General features: G+C 36.7%; 1 protein-coding gene across 1 annotated transcript in view; it reads left to right on the plus strand.

Moving 5' to 3' along the window:
- The window catches only part of DSG1 (desmoglein 1), a 35,781-nt gene extending 23,046 nt beyond the window's left edge, over positions 1-12,735 (plus strand). The window contains exons 12-15 of the mRNA XM_011974368.1: positions 3,013-3,146; positions 3,493-3,562; positions 5,549-5,757; positions 7,814-12,735. Coding sequence (XP_011829758.1) covers positions 3,013-3,146; positions 3,493-3,562; positions 5,549-5,757; positions 7,814-8,869 — 1,469 coding nt within the window. The 3' untranslated portion in view covers positions 8,870-12,735. The remainder of the gene's footprint in view (positions 1-3,012; positions 3,147-3,492; positions 3,563-5,548; positions 5,758-7,813) is intronic.
- The last annotated feature ends 3,628 nt before the right edge of the window (positions 12,736-16,363 follow it).

Genomic DNA, 16,363 nt, shown 5'->3' on the forward strand with positions numbered 1-16,363 from the left:
AAGAAAGAAAGAAAGAAAGAAAGAAAGAAAGAAAGAAAGAAAGAAAGAAAGAAAGAAAGAAAGAAAGAAAGAAAGAAAGAAAGAAAGAAAGAAAGAGAGAGAGAGAAAGAGAGAAAGGGAGAGAGAGGAAGGAAGGAAGGAAGGAAGGAAGGAAGGAAGGCAGGCAGGCTACAGGGAAAGAGTAAACTCTGAGTTGCGTTTTAAAAGATGAATAAGAGTTAGGCTGATGGACTAGAGAAAGGGAACACAATACAAGGGGAAAAAAACTATGTGCAAAAACCCAAAAGAATGAGAGTGCAAGGTACTGCAATGAAGAACTCCAATGTGCAAGAAATAAAATAAGTGCATGACAGCATAGTGAAAGTTTAGACTAAAAGATAGGCAGGTCTCAAAGAGATTTTATTGATACTAACACTGCATAGTATTAATAAAAGGAGAGTCCCTAGGGTTAAACTCTGGTTTCTAAGCTGAATTGTCTGATTCTTCTGAAGGTCACCTAACCTTTCTGAGCCTTGTTTTTGTCATGTATGAAATAACACTTACCTTAAAACAATGCTTTGATGATGAAAAAGAAGTACCACACAGGAAGCATTTAGCGTGTTCTATGGCCACTAGGGTAGCACTAGTCAAGGGTCTAGCCATAAAGGTAGAATACAGTGGATTCTCCAGGTGGCCTTTAACATTACCTTGAATGATGATAGAAATTAGAGCAAGATAAACCACATGGCACAGTCTTTGAGAAATGAGAACAGGACCTCTAAAGTAAGTAGGTTGTAGTCTGCACATTGCAATTAAATTAATGCAAACATTGTCATTTTCAAATGTGGAATCAAAATCTTAAGGTCAGAAGGTACCTCAGATATTTAAATCAAACGCACACACAAAATATAAAGTCACAGCACTTACATACAAAATATTTTTTTTCTACTTTCATTTTTCTTTGCACATGAACAGCGACAGATATTTTTTGCTACATTTATTTGTGAACTGGGTTTTCTCTGATTTTAAACAACTCATTTTTTTTTTAAGTTTTCATCAATATTGGACTCATCTAAACAAGTCTGGTCATGGTGATAACACAGCTTAAAGCTGGAGTTCTTTTTCCGAAATTTAAAACATATTTCCAAAAAATGAAATTTCTACATTGACAAATAAGAGTTTATTCTTATTGGTTCATAATTAATTGAAGTAATAACTAGGAAAATTTCTATGAAACGGGGAAAAGGGAAAGAGAGAAAGAAAAAAGCATTCTCATCAAAATGAACCAAGACAGGAAGAAGGCAAAAATGCGAGTGAAGTTGCAGAATATAACATAAAATACATATGAAAAGAGTTCATTCTCTATTTGTTATGCATATTGATTACAACTTACCTTGTAAAATATTTAAATTTAATACTTCATAAGAGCAACTTAATTACCCAACTGCTGATTATCACTACTGTAAATAATACCTGACTTTCATGTTGAGATTTTTGTTTTTTGGGGTTTTTTTGTTTTTTGGTTTTTGTTTTTGAGATTGAGTCTCTCTCTGTTGCCCAAGCTGGAGTGCAGTGGTGCAATCTCAGCTCACTGTAACCTTCGCCTCCCAGGTTCAAGCGATTCTCCTGCCTCAGCCTCCTGAGTAGCTGAGACTACCCGCGCGCACCACCATACCCGGTTAATTTTTGTATTTTTATTAGAGACGGGGTTTCACCATATTGGCTGGGGTGGTCTCGATCTCCTGACCTCGTGATCCACCTGCTTTGGCCTCTCATGGTACTGGGATTACAGGCATGAGCCACCGCGGCCGGCCTGAGTTGGTTTTTTATATTGCTGACTACCTCTGGGTACTGTAGTTAAGTAAAGATTTACAAATTATATATGGGCCTTCAAGTCATCATTACCTGTAGACCCAAAGTTTCCTCTAGTAGATTTTCAGAAAACCAACACATGGGCTTCTTCTCTTTTTTTCTTTTTTCTTCTCTCCCTCTCTCCCTTATTTCTATCCTTACTATCTTCCTTCCTCCCTAATTTACTTCCTTCTTTTTTCCTTTCCTCCTTCTTCACATTTTTAATTTACAAATTCTTTCTTTCATCCATTTATTCAAAACCATTTACCAAGATTAGATTATATAAGAGGCTGATAAAAAATAGAAAAATAAGAAAACTCCACTTGATTAACAACAGAAGACACTGCTAAGCAGCGTGATGTTTTCTATTTGTATAAGAGTTGTTGAAAGAAAAGACACCTGCATGGGGGAAATAGTAGCCTCAAGGAGAATTGCTGGAAGCATGAATAAGATTTTACCATTGAAATAAAGGCAAGCATATGTGAAAGGAAGAAAATAAAGACATGGAGGAGAGAACACAAAGGATCAACTATATTGCCTGACCTTTCATCTTTCCTTCTTCTCTCCTTTAATATTTTTCTAAATAATGACATGGAAAGATTAATTGGTTTTAATAATGTAATACTATCTGTAATTTTTTTTTTTTTTTTTTGAGAGAGGGTCTCACTCTGTCACTCAGGCTGGAGTGCAGTGGCACAACCACCACCCACCTCCCTGGTTGAGCAGCCTCAACCTCCCTGGCTCAAGCCATCCTCCCAACTCAGCCTCCGGAGTAGCTAAGATTACAGGCAAAAGCCCCCATGCATGCCTAATTTTTGTATTTTTTGTGGAGATGGAGTTCCACCATGTTGCTCAGGCTTGTCTCAAACTCCTGGACTCTAGCGATCCACCCGCCTCCGCCTCCCGAAGTGCTGGGATTACAGGCGTGAGCCACCATGCCAGGCCCACTATTTGTAATTTTTAATACTATAAAACAAGCTAAAATTGAATGCAGTCTAATATACAGAAGCTCCCATTTGCTTTGGGCTCTGACCATTATTCAGCTTGTATTCTGAAACTTTCATAATTTTAGAACCAACCAGAATTATATTAGGAATTCAAATTTGACCATAAAAAGTCAGGTTGTTCTGTTTTTTATTTGCACCAAGCGCTAATCTAGTATTACTATCCTTCCACCACCAGTGGTCCCATTTTTGATGATTTGTTGTGATTGTGGAGGTGCTCCTCGTAGTGCAGCTGGCTTTGAGCCTGTTCCTGAATGTTCAGATGGAGCAATTCATTCATGGGCAGTAGAAGGACCACAGCCTGAACCCGGGGTAAGTGCCACATTCTAATAAATAGCCTTTGGTAGTCACTGAAATTCAGTCTTTCCACATGAACCAAGATGGCCACCATCACTCACAGTCTATGCTGTTTTTTGTGCTGAGAAATCTAATGGGGAAAATGAAGAGGAATCAAAAGCACAACAAAATTAGATGAAAGTAACCAGGGAAGGTTTTCAAAGTGAAGTTCAAATTTTAAATAGATTTCAGCATTTCCTAAATAGTTTTGTTTTTTTTTTCCGGAAACCTGAGGTAATTTGAGAATAAACCAAATGTATGACTATAGAAAGATTACAGTCATTGGTCATTACAAATGGCAATGTTGTTTCCTGTCTTTTAGGTTATGACCACCATCATACCACAAATACCACCTGATAATGCAAATATAATTGAATGCATTGACAACTCAGGTAAGAAAAAAAAATTGTTTAACAACTCAAATGATTAGGAAGTCTGTTTTCTCTCTCTGCATATTGTTGTTTGATGGTCTTATTTTTCTTCAAAAGTGTTTATATCATTCTTTTTTAAATGACTAATTTGTAAATTAAATGGCAAGGAAAAACCTACAGTAATTATTATTCTTATATGCTGCATTTTAAAAATTTTCCTCAACCGTCAAAGAGTACTTAGAAGATGACCAAATTGGGATCTCTATATATGCAGAAGTACTGAATTATAACCATGAGTAAGTTTTAGTCAAGATTTTTAATTTAATAGAGCAAATTTCATTAACAGACATAGATACACATATTTCAGACACATATATACACTAATTCAAATTAAAGCACAACCCAACTAAAATAGACCTGTGCTCATTGATTGAGGCTAAAATCTTTATACACAATTAATTTAAGGATTCAGAATTGCTTTGACTTTAGCTGCTTATTATAACATAGAAAAAAATTACATCCATTTTCAGTATCATCACAAATATTACCTAAAAAATATTTGTCCAATTTCTTTAATTCAAAGCAAGTAGATTAAACACTATCAAAATCTTTCAAAGCTCTCAACTGAGATTGTGTGCACGTGGTGGAGTTTCTTCTAGCACATGGGTAAGACTGTATAAATACAACTTGCCTTAAAACAGGAATCTAGACCAGTTCACAGGCAGAAACCAGGGAACAATTAGAATTTCACAGTAAGTGGATAACTACCACTATAATAAAAGAACAATTAAAATAACATCCATATCTGTGAAAATAGTTGTATCACATTACTTTTCTCAAGGTAAATAAATATTATTGGTTAGCTTATTTTTCTCTTAGTCTTTTTAAACAGTAACCATTGTTTTCTACTTTAAACTCTAACAGGCATAGACATGTGTATAACTTGTAGAACTGGAACTTATTCAAAGAATTGGACACAGTAATCTTTAAATCTATTTCTCCACCTGATTTGTCCATTTTCATTAACAACCCCAATGTCTTCTCACCTCAAAAGCAGAATCTCATTGTTGACTCACATTCACTAACATCAAAACAGTTCTCAAGACTTATCAAATCATCAAATCCATCAGTATTTATCTACACATTTGTTCCCATTAAGTCTACAAACTTTTGCACAGATTTTGAACAAAGCACCATAAGAGGTACCAAGGACAACTGAAACATGAAAAGCACACTGTTCCCAAACTCAAGATCCTTTACGTACTAAAACCAGTGGATACATATCCCACTGACAACATTCATCATTCCATAGCAGTTCCACGGTCCCAGTCATCATTTTATCTCACCTACCTCAAATATTTCTTTTTATTTTTTTTAATTTAAAAAAGATGAAACACTTGACCAATTTGTGTATCATCCTGTGCAGGGGCAATGCTAATCTTCTCTGTATAGTTCTAATTTTAGTATATGTGCTACTGAAGCAAGTATCTACCTCAAATACAGTAACAGGCTTCCACTTACTCCTCACATCCAAGTGCAAACCCAAGATTCTTCATGAAAACCTTTCTCCTCACATAGCCATGGCCTCCTTTCTGAAAGCCAGTGGTTCTCATGTCTTTTTCTGGATGTCCTGTGCTTCTAGTTACACATTGGGGCATTCTTACACTATTTTTTTAACTTTCAGAATTTGAGTATTTTTCTTCCAATTTCCTTCAGGTTGAAATCAAACTCTTTAGGGCATAGATTTTTATAAGTCCTCTGCAGCCTTCATTTCCAGCAGAGAATATAGTAATCTCTCAACAGATAATTATCAAATTAACAAATTAATAATATTATTTTGAGCTCAATATTGTATTTATATCTCATTTCTTTATGTATTATCTTTTTATTTCTTTGTTCACAAATGCATACCTAAATGAAAAAATCATGTATTATAAGGCAAGTTGTTAATTTTTTTAGTTTGTGATAGACTAAAGAAAATAAACTTAATTTGATCAACACTTTTAGGAGTTTATACAAATGAGTATGGTGGCAGAGAAATGCAAGATCTGGGAGGAGGAGAGAGAATGACAGGATTTGAACTAACAGAGGGAGTTAAAACTTCAGGAATGCCTGAGATATGTCAAGAATACTCTGGAACATTAAGAAGAAATTCTATGAGGGAATGTAGAGAAGGAGGTCTGAATATGAATTTCATGGAAAGCTACTTCTGTCAGGTAAGGTCCCTAGCCACATGTCTTTCTCGCCATCCATGTGCCCGCTGCTCTTCACCCCAAGCTTTCACTAATTCCTAAAGGGGCTTGGGCAAGAGTCTCCTAACTAGATTCTCAGCCTTTGTGTCCAACAATCCAGGCTGTTAATTAATTATAGATCTAAAGCTCTGACCTGAGCACTTTACTCCCCAACTTAAGAACAGCCAATGGCTCTCAGCTCTCTTTTGTTCATGACATGCAATCCAAAGTCCTTAACATGTTAATTAAGATTGTTCACAAAATGAACCCTCCCTCTCATCTCCAATTACTCCTTGCCATCAACTCCACTTGCTGAGCACCTTTGCCACAGACTTTTCATCTCCATGCGTTTGCTCATCCTGTGCTTGCATCCTGGAATGCTTGCATCCCACTATGTCTCTCACAAACTCCTACCCATTCTTCAAGACCCAGTCCAAATATCACTCTCCCTCCAAAGTTTTTACAGTGAACCCTCTCATCCAAAATAGGAGGAATGTTTTCTCATCTCTATTTCTGCAGTACTTTGTTTACACATTTATAGAACCTATCATTGCTGAAATCTGTCAGTTTATATGTTTACCACCACTTTTAGTGTCTCATCCATATGTTCTCTACATTATATTGCCAGTACATAGTTCAGCTCTAGACACAGAGTCAATAGTTAATAAGAGTGGGGTCAAGAGCCATAGTCTACTTCCAAAACATTGTAAGAACGAGCTGCAGGTGGTGGGAAGAGCATGAAACTTGGAGAAGCAGCTGCAGGAGAATTAACTTTGCCATTCACAGGAAGAGATGTAATTGTCCATGGTTACACACCATATGATACTCAACCTTCAGGAAGTTCCTGTCCCTGATACCAACTAGAAAAACATTTCTGTCCTTCTACATTCTGGCCTAAAATGGTTCATTAACTAACCTAGTGGTTGGTTTAAAGAGTGGCTGATATTTTTAAATGAAATATTGGTAAAAGCCTTCATATAGCAATAGACAGTAATGAGGCTTGTTGATAACCATAGGAATACTTATTCATATATATAACAAAATATTTTATATTATGTTTTAATAACATAGAAATATCTTCCTTCCACTCTCTGATCAAATATCACTTTATCAGAGACCCCTTCCTTGATTACCCTATCTAAAAGAACAACACCCATCATTTTCTTTTTCTTTACCCTGCATCTGCCACCTCCTGACTGTAGGCTTCTGTATTGTCTGTCTCACTCAACCAAAATGTAAGCTCTGTGAGAGAAGAACTGTACCTGGTATTGTTCATTATGCATAGCTAAGTTCCAAACACAGAGTGTCTGGCAAATAGCAAAGGCTCAATAACTTTTTTTTATATGAATGGCACAATGAGTTGGTTTCCTATGAGATATTTCTGTTAACCTGAAAGTTTACAATCCACTATTATGAACAGCAAAGATGAAACAAAATCATATATGTCTTTGAACTTTTACTTTGAATTTAGAGAGATTATATTTTTTAAAAATGTCTTTGGTCACCTTTAATTTTGTAGAACAGACCCAGAGTCAAATTTTCCTGTTGCTCTGCTGAAAAAGCCATGTTGCAATAAAACTTCACAGAATCATCATATTCACTCCATCTGAACGAAAGAAACAAAATCCTGAGTGAACCCAAATCAACTATGAACTACCTTTTCCAGTCAAAAAACAAAACAACACATTTTTATGTCCTTCAAGTTCAGCATTTTTATATACCTCCCTCTAACTTTGTTATAAATAATTCATGTGTTTTTTTGTGTGTATGGTTTTATGTCCAAAGTACACAATTATCAATAAGTCCATCTAAGTAAATTTTTAAAATCACATTATTGGAATTACACTTAAAATAATTTTTAACCGAATTATTTCAAATAATTATAAAATGATTTTTAAAGCATCTCTAGTAGATGTTAGAATCTTGTTTTATTTCATTCCTCTTTGGAAATGCTCTGGAAGAAAAACTAATGATAAAGGCGGTTCTATTATTACGAAATATGCATTTATAGTTTCATTTTCTCTTTCTCCTATAAATTCAGAAAGCATATGCTTATGCAGATGAAGATGAAGGACGCCCATCCAATGACTGTTTGCTCATATATGACATCGAAGGTGTAGGTTCCCCTGCTGGCTCTGTGGGTTGCTGTAGCTTCATTGGAGAAGATCCGGATGACAGCTTCTTGGATACTCTGGGACCTAAATTTAAGAAGTTGGCAGACATCAGCCTAGGAAAAGAAATTGAATCATATCCAGACCCTGATCCTTTCTGGCCACCCCAAAGCACTGAACCAGTTTGCCTTCCTCAGGAAACAGAGCCCATTGTTAGTGGACACCCACCAATCTCCCCACATTTCGGCACTACCACAGTAATTTCTGAGAGCACCTATCCCTCGGGACCTGGTGTGCAGCATCCTAAGCCTATTCTCGATCCTCTGGGCTATGGTAATGTCACTGTGACCGAGTCTTACACCACCTCTGACACTCTGAAGCCCTCTGTGCACTTTCACGATAACCGACAAGCATCAAACGTGGTGGTGACAGAGAGAGTGGTCGGCCCAATCTCTGGCACTGATTTGCATGGAATGTTAGAGATGCCTGACTTGCGAGATGGGTCAAATGTCATAGTGACAGAAAGGGTAATAGCACCAAGCTCTAGTCTACCTGCCTCTCTGACTATTCATCATCCTAGAGAGTCTTCAAATGTGGTAGTGACAGAAAGAGTAATCCAACCAACTTCCGGCATGATAGGTAGTCTTAGTATGCACCCCGAGTTAACCAATGCCCACAATGTGATTGTGACAGAGAGGGTTGTTTCTGGTGCTGGCGTAACTGGAATTAGTGGCACCACTGGGATCAGCGGTGGCATAGGCAGCAGTGGCCTGGTTGGCACCAGCATGGGCACTGGGGGTGGGGCCCTGAGTGGAGCTGGCATAAGTGGTGGTGGCATTGGCCTGAGCAGCTTGGGAGGGACAGCCACCATTGGCCACATGAGGAGTTCCTCTGACCATCACTTTAACCAAACCATTGGGTCCACCTCCCCTAGCACAGCTCGAAGTCGAATCACAAAGTACAGTACCGTGCAATATAGCAAGTAGTCAGGACCCCAGCTCACTTTTTCATATCATTGTGGTTTAGATCCAATTCCCACCACTAAAAAACTAACAATGTGATTTATAACGCACAACTTCGTGCTCAGGTCATCTAGGAGCAAGGTGAGAAATCACAATGAGAAAAATAAATGGAAACACCGCTGCTAGGGGAGAGCTCTCCTTATCATTCGTAAACATTTTTCTTATATTAGGACTAAGGAACTAAAACTTGAGGCAGAGCCTTCTTTGTGCCTGAATGGCCTGTAGTCTATCTCCAGCATGTAACTGGCCTTACAACGGCAATTGGCATAATTCTCCTTGCTCTGCTTTGCTTTTCCATATAGCTTGAGCAAAATTTAAAAAGAACTAAATATGCAATATGTGTTCATGTCTGTGGGAAAAATCTAAAATGTGTGCCACATGCCCTCAGTTTCACAGATAACATAAATAAAAATTAAAAAAAAAAAATTTTCAAGTTTGACTACATAGTCAAGTCCACAAACCATCAAGCACTCCTCCTTAATTATTGCACTAGATAAAATAAATTTCAAATTAGGAAGTGTTTCCTAGGAGGAAAATTCCATTAGAGAGTGACAATAGGATGAGGTTTCTTCAGGGTAAACTAGCAGCACCTGAGCCTGAATCTTAATTTGGGGTCTCAGTTAAATCTCCTGTGGAGTCAAGGATTCTTCTGATTCTAGTTTGTGTTTAGTGATAGATGTAATCTTGACGAATATTGCTTACTGGTGAGGCTGAGGAATATCACACTCACCTTTCCCTTTACCAATGTGGTTTTGACTTAAGAAAGCAAAACTTTCTAAGTTTACTTCTCGAATTGAAGCAAGTGAGGCCAGACATGGTTGTCATCACTAGTGGTAAATGACCTTCCAAGTAAGCAAATGGGAACTGAACTGTGTTTTCAGGTTTTGTTTTTAGTACGTGATATTCATTCATATCCAGCTCTTTATTACATAGCTCTGAAGTTAAAATGATGTACATAGGCTGAGCTGTGGACAAGAAAAAAAGAAGCAGCTTGCAGTATGCTTAAGCTTTGGGGAATTTTTTTTTAAAGGGGATCTAAAAAAATGTTTTTAGAACATGTAAAATGTTTAATGGGGAAAGTTGGAAAAGAATTGTTTTGTAAAGTAATACCATGCTAATTATTCGCTTTTGGCACGTAAAGCAGTGGTTGCTTTAGCGAACCTCTGTTGCCCTTTTGCAGGGATCAATCAGGAACCTTTAACAGAGTTGACAATATTGTATCGATAAGAGTGAAATAATAATAGATAACCCCCTGATTTTTCTCACTAGTATAAATTTTAAATTCCTGATTTGATTTGTCAATAAGATCTGGGCTTATTTATGCTCTGATTTATAGGTAGTGTCCAAATTATACAGCATAACATATTTTTCTAGTTTCAAAATTTAGTAATGTCCTATTTATGATATACCATTTCTGTGTGTTTGCTATATAGTATTACCCAATTAAAAATCTCTAAAAAGAAAGCATTCTAAGGAAAAGGTAAATTTACTATTGCATGGTAGAGAAACTTTTTCCTTTCTTAAATACAATGTTACTATAAGCTCACTAAACTGAAACTCTATATGACAAAATAAAATTAGAATAAAAAATTTGCCCTGGAGTTGTGAATTATATACAACTTTTAAAGAATTTACCCCATTACTCAAATTTCCCAGGAAATTACAAGGCCAAAGAATATTCGACTTCCTACATTGGTCAAAAGGGGATAGGAGTGAATTATTTGAGCTAGAGCTGTTTTGCTCTGTGTAACAGCAGATAAGGCTAATATTTTAAAAGCCACAGTATACACCTTCTTTTAACTCATAGAATATGTAAAATTTTGATAGTCTGTAGTATGCCAAATGCAGAGGTATAAATAAAGTCATTCAAAGGGAGTCTTTTCTTTTTCTGCCACTTAGGGGGCTACATTAAGGATGGGTAATCTTTCCAGGAATAAAGTCAAAAAGTATTTATTAAAATATACTTGAGTATGCCTGGGTCCAGGAGTTTTAAGGAATAGAAATAATTATTAATGAATTAACTAAGTAATTTATTAAAGGGAATGGTAGCTGACCACAGGAAACTTGCTTGCTGTTTTGATATGAAATATCATCACAAGCCTTTTCTTAAGACATCTGATATCTTCCAGAGATATTTTTTAGGTCGTCTTGCAAACAACAAAATCACTGTCTTTAATAACTGTTGCTGTTAAAATCCGATGGTTGTTAAGATCCCCCCAATTTAGTTACATTTGAACTTCCAAACACTGTTAAACGATGGGAAAAAAACAGGAAAAAAACATAGCCATATGAGTCATCTATCTTTCTTGGAAGATACTTTCTAACCAAACTTTTCTTCCAGGATTGCACATTGATGGGAAAAACAAGAAAAATTGAAGTATCTATCTTTCTCGGAAGATACTTTCCAACCAATTTTTTCTTCCAGGGTTGCACATTGATTTTCCGTTTAGTCCTAAATTTTAAAATTACCTTTTTAAGACATCAATGATTTTAGTAGTTATTTAAAGGCATGTCATTTTTCAATGAACAAGCTTTGGACAGAACTTCATTCTTCTTTTTAGATATTTACTCTAGATCATATATATCATGTCATAGACCAAGAAGAGATACGGAAATCATTTTATAAGTGAATACTATAATTAGGATTCAAGTTGAGTTTCAGATCAACTTGCTCTTAACAAAATGAAGAAGAAAGAGGTAGTAATTTAATGCTATGTATGTATGGTTTGAAAACAAACCACAATGTTTATAAAATATCTATCTGGCTTTCTAAAGAGGTAGTCTTTAGTGGCAAAAATCAGTGTGTTATAAATACTTTACCATTTAATATCAACCAAAATAACATCTCGAGCTAATTTTGGTACTGAATTCCAGACACACCTGCTACATATTATTTACTTCTAAGTCTGTTGCCTGATGTAATTGTATTTGCACTGAAAAATCAAAACAAAAAGTACATATTTAGGCATATTTATATATCTTCATCTAGACATCTGTTCTACATTTGTGTATAAAGTTTTTAGCATCATAATTTTTATTCAAGAAAATGTTCTGACAAAATTTTAATTATATGTCTTCAAAAATTACGTTTTTTACTCTAGTAAGTAGATGTTTTTAATAATCTAGGCAATTTATTTCTGAATTTATACCAATGTTTGATTGTCATGGTACAAAACATATGACACCTTTTGGCTTTTGCTGGAATTGAAAGGCATTATAATCTTTACCATAAATACCCATGACTATTTTGGGAAGACATTTAAAACCCAAAACAAACTTTTAAAAGCATTTGCCACATTTTCCCATGCCTATTTCATAAATTCCAACTTTTTTTTTTTTTTAACAATTTCTGGTATTTTTTAAGACCCATTTCCCATTGTACTAGGATACAGCAGTCCACAGTAGAGTGCTACTCTCCTTGAAATCAGATCTGTCTTCCACTTCCAGATTATTCAATTTATGTTAGGACAAATCTTGACAAGATCAACCTATTATCCATCAAATAATTTTAAAACAATGTGTAATCTTGTTTAATTGTCTGCATTCTCTCCCCAGTTCAGCTGTATTTGAATTACTAAACACTTTATCATCAAACTGTACCTAGTCTAACTTATTTTTCTTTTGCTATCAGTTTTACAAGCATTTTAAAATTCTAATATTCATCTCTAGTGGTGTTTAAAACAAGGTTCTCTTATTCAAGTTTCAATATAAACGTTTTTGGATTATTTGGGTGCTAGTTTCTTGCTTGGTTATCTGTTGTTTTTTTTTTTTTTAAGTTGATTTGTAATTTCCAAAGAGTTATGCATACAGCAATAAAATGATTAATATGCCTCCCTTATCTTTTCTGAATTGTAAGCAAGGGGAAGGTTTTAGATGGTAAAACCAAAGTTATCAAATCTAGTTATTATTATCATCCTGTATTGGAAGAGAGATAATTCTTTTATTTTCACAACGTTAAAATACGTTTTCATTCTCCATTTCCTAGCTGTCTTTTTTTAAAATGTGTACTGAGGAACCTACTCTCTGGACCACTAATTACAGATGCTAGAGCCCAGTCTTGACCAGGTGGTTAGCCCCACAAATGAGCAGATGATAAAAAGCTGCATTTTTAGTTTTTATTTGATACTTGTAGCATCTTTATACTTTTACCTTTCTTTCTTTCATACTCTGCATTTTTATTTTTGCATACACCAGCATTTTATTTCTTTTAAAGTGACTTTTCTTTTTTGACTTTTAAATCATACCCTTTCATCTTTACTGAGGTGCATGTCCTTTTGTTCTCCAATGCCACTTCCAGACTATTATCAACTTCATGGTGCACAAAATCTTATCTCTTTCAGACTCGTATGATCCTTTCCCTCTCTCCTCTTCATAATGTCTCCACTTTTAATGAAGCCTCCAATGTCCTGGCCTAAAGTCTTTTGTGACTTTATCAACTTCTGAAAGTGTTCATAGTAACTTAAACATCCACATGGATGAACCACCCAAGACCCGGATGCTCATTCTAAACCTCCATTTCCCCCCTCCACTCAGCTGCCATTTCCTTGTCATAACCTGGCATATTGGTACCTGGAATGCCTCAGTTTCTGCCTCTACAGCCTCTGACCATTTCCCTCTCATCCCTGCAGCTCATGGGCTCATGTTGTTGTCATTTCTCCACTTTATCAAAGCTTCAGTGTCTTGACTCTCACCACTTTCTCACTGTCAGCTTCACCTCTCTGTCTAATCTAGCTTCATGAGTACAACTAGAGTCACTTCTTTGTGAATGCCTTCAACCTCCTTTCCCTGCTCTCTGTCTCTTGTCTCAGACCTTTCGCCCTCAATCTCCGTCTCCACACAAACAGCCAAACAAATTATCCAAGTGAGCTGACTTTTTAAATATTAAACACTCAATCTCAAATCTCAGCATAACATCAGATACTTCCCTGAAATCCTATCTGCTTCTCTTATAGATGTCCCATCTCATCATACTAGATTGCTACTCTGTGTCTTCCTTGTCCTCAAACCTCCCACACCCCCTCTTCCCTTCTCATTCTTTGTTGATGACCTAATCCTATTGTTCATTGAGAAATCAAAAGTCATCCATTTCAAATGCATTCATCTTCTTCTGCGAAACCTCCATATCCACTGGTACTTGCACCCATCTCGTCCCTCCCATGGGCTTATTCCATGGATTTGTGGCCTACTCATATGAAAACACAGTCCTCCAGTTCTGCTCAAATCAAGGACTTTGCTCCTTCCCTAATAGTACCTTTCCTATTCTTTTTCCTCTCTCTTTCTGTTTCCTCTCCTTCTCTCTCTTCTCTTTTATCTTCTCTCTTTCCTCTCTCATTCTCCCATCTTTTTTCTCTCATTCTCCCATCTTTTTTCTCTCTCTACTCTCTCTTTTTATCTCCTCTCTCTCATTCTCTTCCTGTCTCCTCTGTCTACTCTCTCTCTCTCCTCTCTTCCTTCCTTTCCTTCCTCTCAGTAGAACATTTTCATCTGCACCCCTCCTTGCAGCTAATGCCTCATTTGTTTGCTTGTTTCATCAAGCTTCTTGAGGTTCATGTACACATGCTGTCTTTTCTTTTCCATGTCCCATCAGACTTCAAAGTCCTCCCATCAGATTGTCATAATGGTCCTTATCAAGCTTGTCTAAGATCTATGCATTGCAAGCACAAGGCCCACTTTTCTGTTCTCCCTCTTTTTTAACCTCTGGGAAAAATCTTTAAAAAGTAACCCTTCTTTCTTCCTTGAAACACTCTTGTGTCTTGGCTTGTGTAACACCGTTCTCTCCTGATATCCCCTGTATTTCATCAGCCAGTCTTGCTCATTCTATTTCCCTTGTTTCTCATTTATCCAATCCAAAGTTTGGTCCCAAGCCCTCTTCTCTTAACATTTTACACTGATTCTGTGAGACCTCATCAAGACCCCTTTTTAAATGTTCAAAATTAAACTTATGATTTTACCTCCAGAGTTTCCCCATTCCAATAAATATTATCCCATCTACCCCTTACTCAAGCCATAAACTAAGGACTCCTTGATCTCATTCTTTCTCTCACTACCCAAATTTTATCCATTAGGAAGTTCTGTTTATTTTATAACCTATATATATATGAAGCCATTTAATAGTTTGTATTAGTCAATTACCACACTGCTATAAAGATACTACCTGATACGGGTAATTTGGAAAGGAAACAGGTTTAATTGACTCACAGTTTGCATGGCTTGGGATGCCTCAGGAAACTTACAATCATGGCAGAAGGCGAAGGGGAAGCAAGGACCTTCTTCACATGCCAGCAGGAGAGAGAATTACAAGCAGGGGAAATGCCGATGCTAATAACACCATCAGATGTCATTAAAACTCACTTACTATCATGAGAACAGCATGGGGGAAACTGCCCCCACGATCCAATCACTTCCCTCCCTTGACATATGGGGATTATAATCCAAGATGAGATTTGGGTGGGGACACAGAGCCAAACCATTTAATAGTTGTAATCCTTATCTGTCACCATCCTACTGGCAACTGCCTCCTAGGTAGTCTCTCTGCTTCCACATCAACCTTCTGCAAACAATTTTGTATAGATGAACCTATGTAACCTTTCAAAATATTAATCAGGTTGAGTCGACCCCCCTATTTTTTTAAATTATACTTTAAGTTCTAGGGTACATGTGCACAATGTGAAGGATTATTACATATGTATACATGTGCCATGTTGGTGTGCTGCACCCACCAACTCATCATTTACATTAGGTATATCTCCTAATGCTATCCCACCCCCCTCCCCCCCCCCACTCAACAGGCCCCAGCATGTGATGTTTCCCTTCCTGTGTCCAAGTGTTCTCATTGTTCAATTCCCACCTATGAGTGAGAACATGTGGTGTTTGGTTTTCTGTCCTTGTGAAAGTTTGCTCAGAATGATGGTTTCCAGCTTCATCCATGTCCCTTGAAAGGACATGAACTCATTCTTTTTTATGGCTGCATAGTATTCCATGGTGTATATGTGCCACATTTTCTTAATCCAGTCTATCATTAATGGACATTTGTGTTGGTTCCAAGTCTTTGCTATTGTGAATAGTGCCGCAATAAACATATGCGTACATGTGTCTTTATAGCAGCATGATTTATAGTCCTTTGGGTATATACTCAGTAATGAGATGACTGGGTCAAATGGTATTTCTAGTTCTAGATCCTTGAGGAATTGCCACACTGTCTTCCACAATGGTTGAACTAGTTTACAGTCCCACCAACAGTGTAAAAGTGTTCCTATTTCTCCACATCCTCTCCAGCACCTGTTGTTTCCTGACTTTTTAATGATTGCCATTCTAACTGGTGTGAGATGGTATCTCATTGTGGTTTTGATTTGCATTTCTCTGATGGCCAGTGATGATGAGCATTTTTTCAAGTGTCTGGTCAACCCCCCTATTTTTAAAATTTCAATGGATTTCCAGTGAATGTCCCAGAAACGCCTG

The sequence above is a fragment of the Mandrillus leucophaeus genome, unplaced genomic scaffold (assembly GCF_000951045.1).
Source record: "Mandrillus leucophaeus isolate KB7577 unplaced genomic scaffold, Mleu.le_1.0 Scaffold145, whole genome shotgun sequence".
NCBI lineage: Eukaryota > Metazoa > Chordata > Mammalia > Primates > Cercopithecidae > Mandrillus > Mandrillus leucophaeus.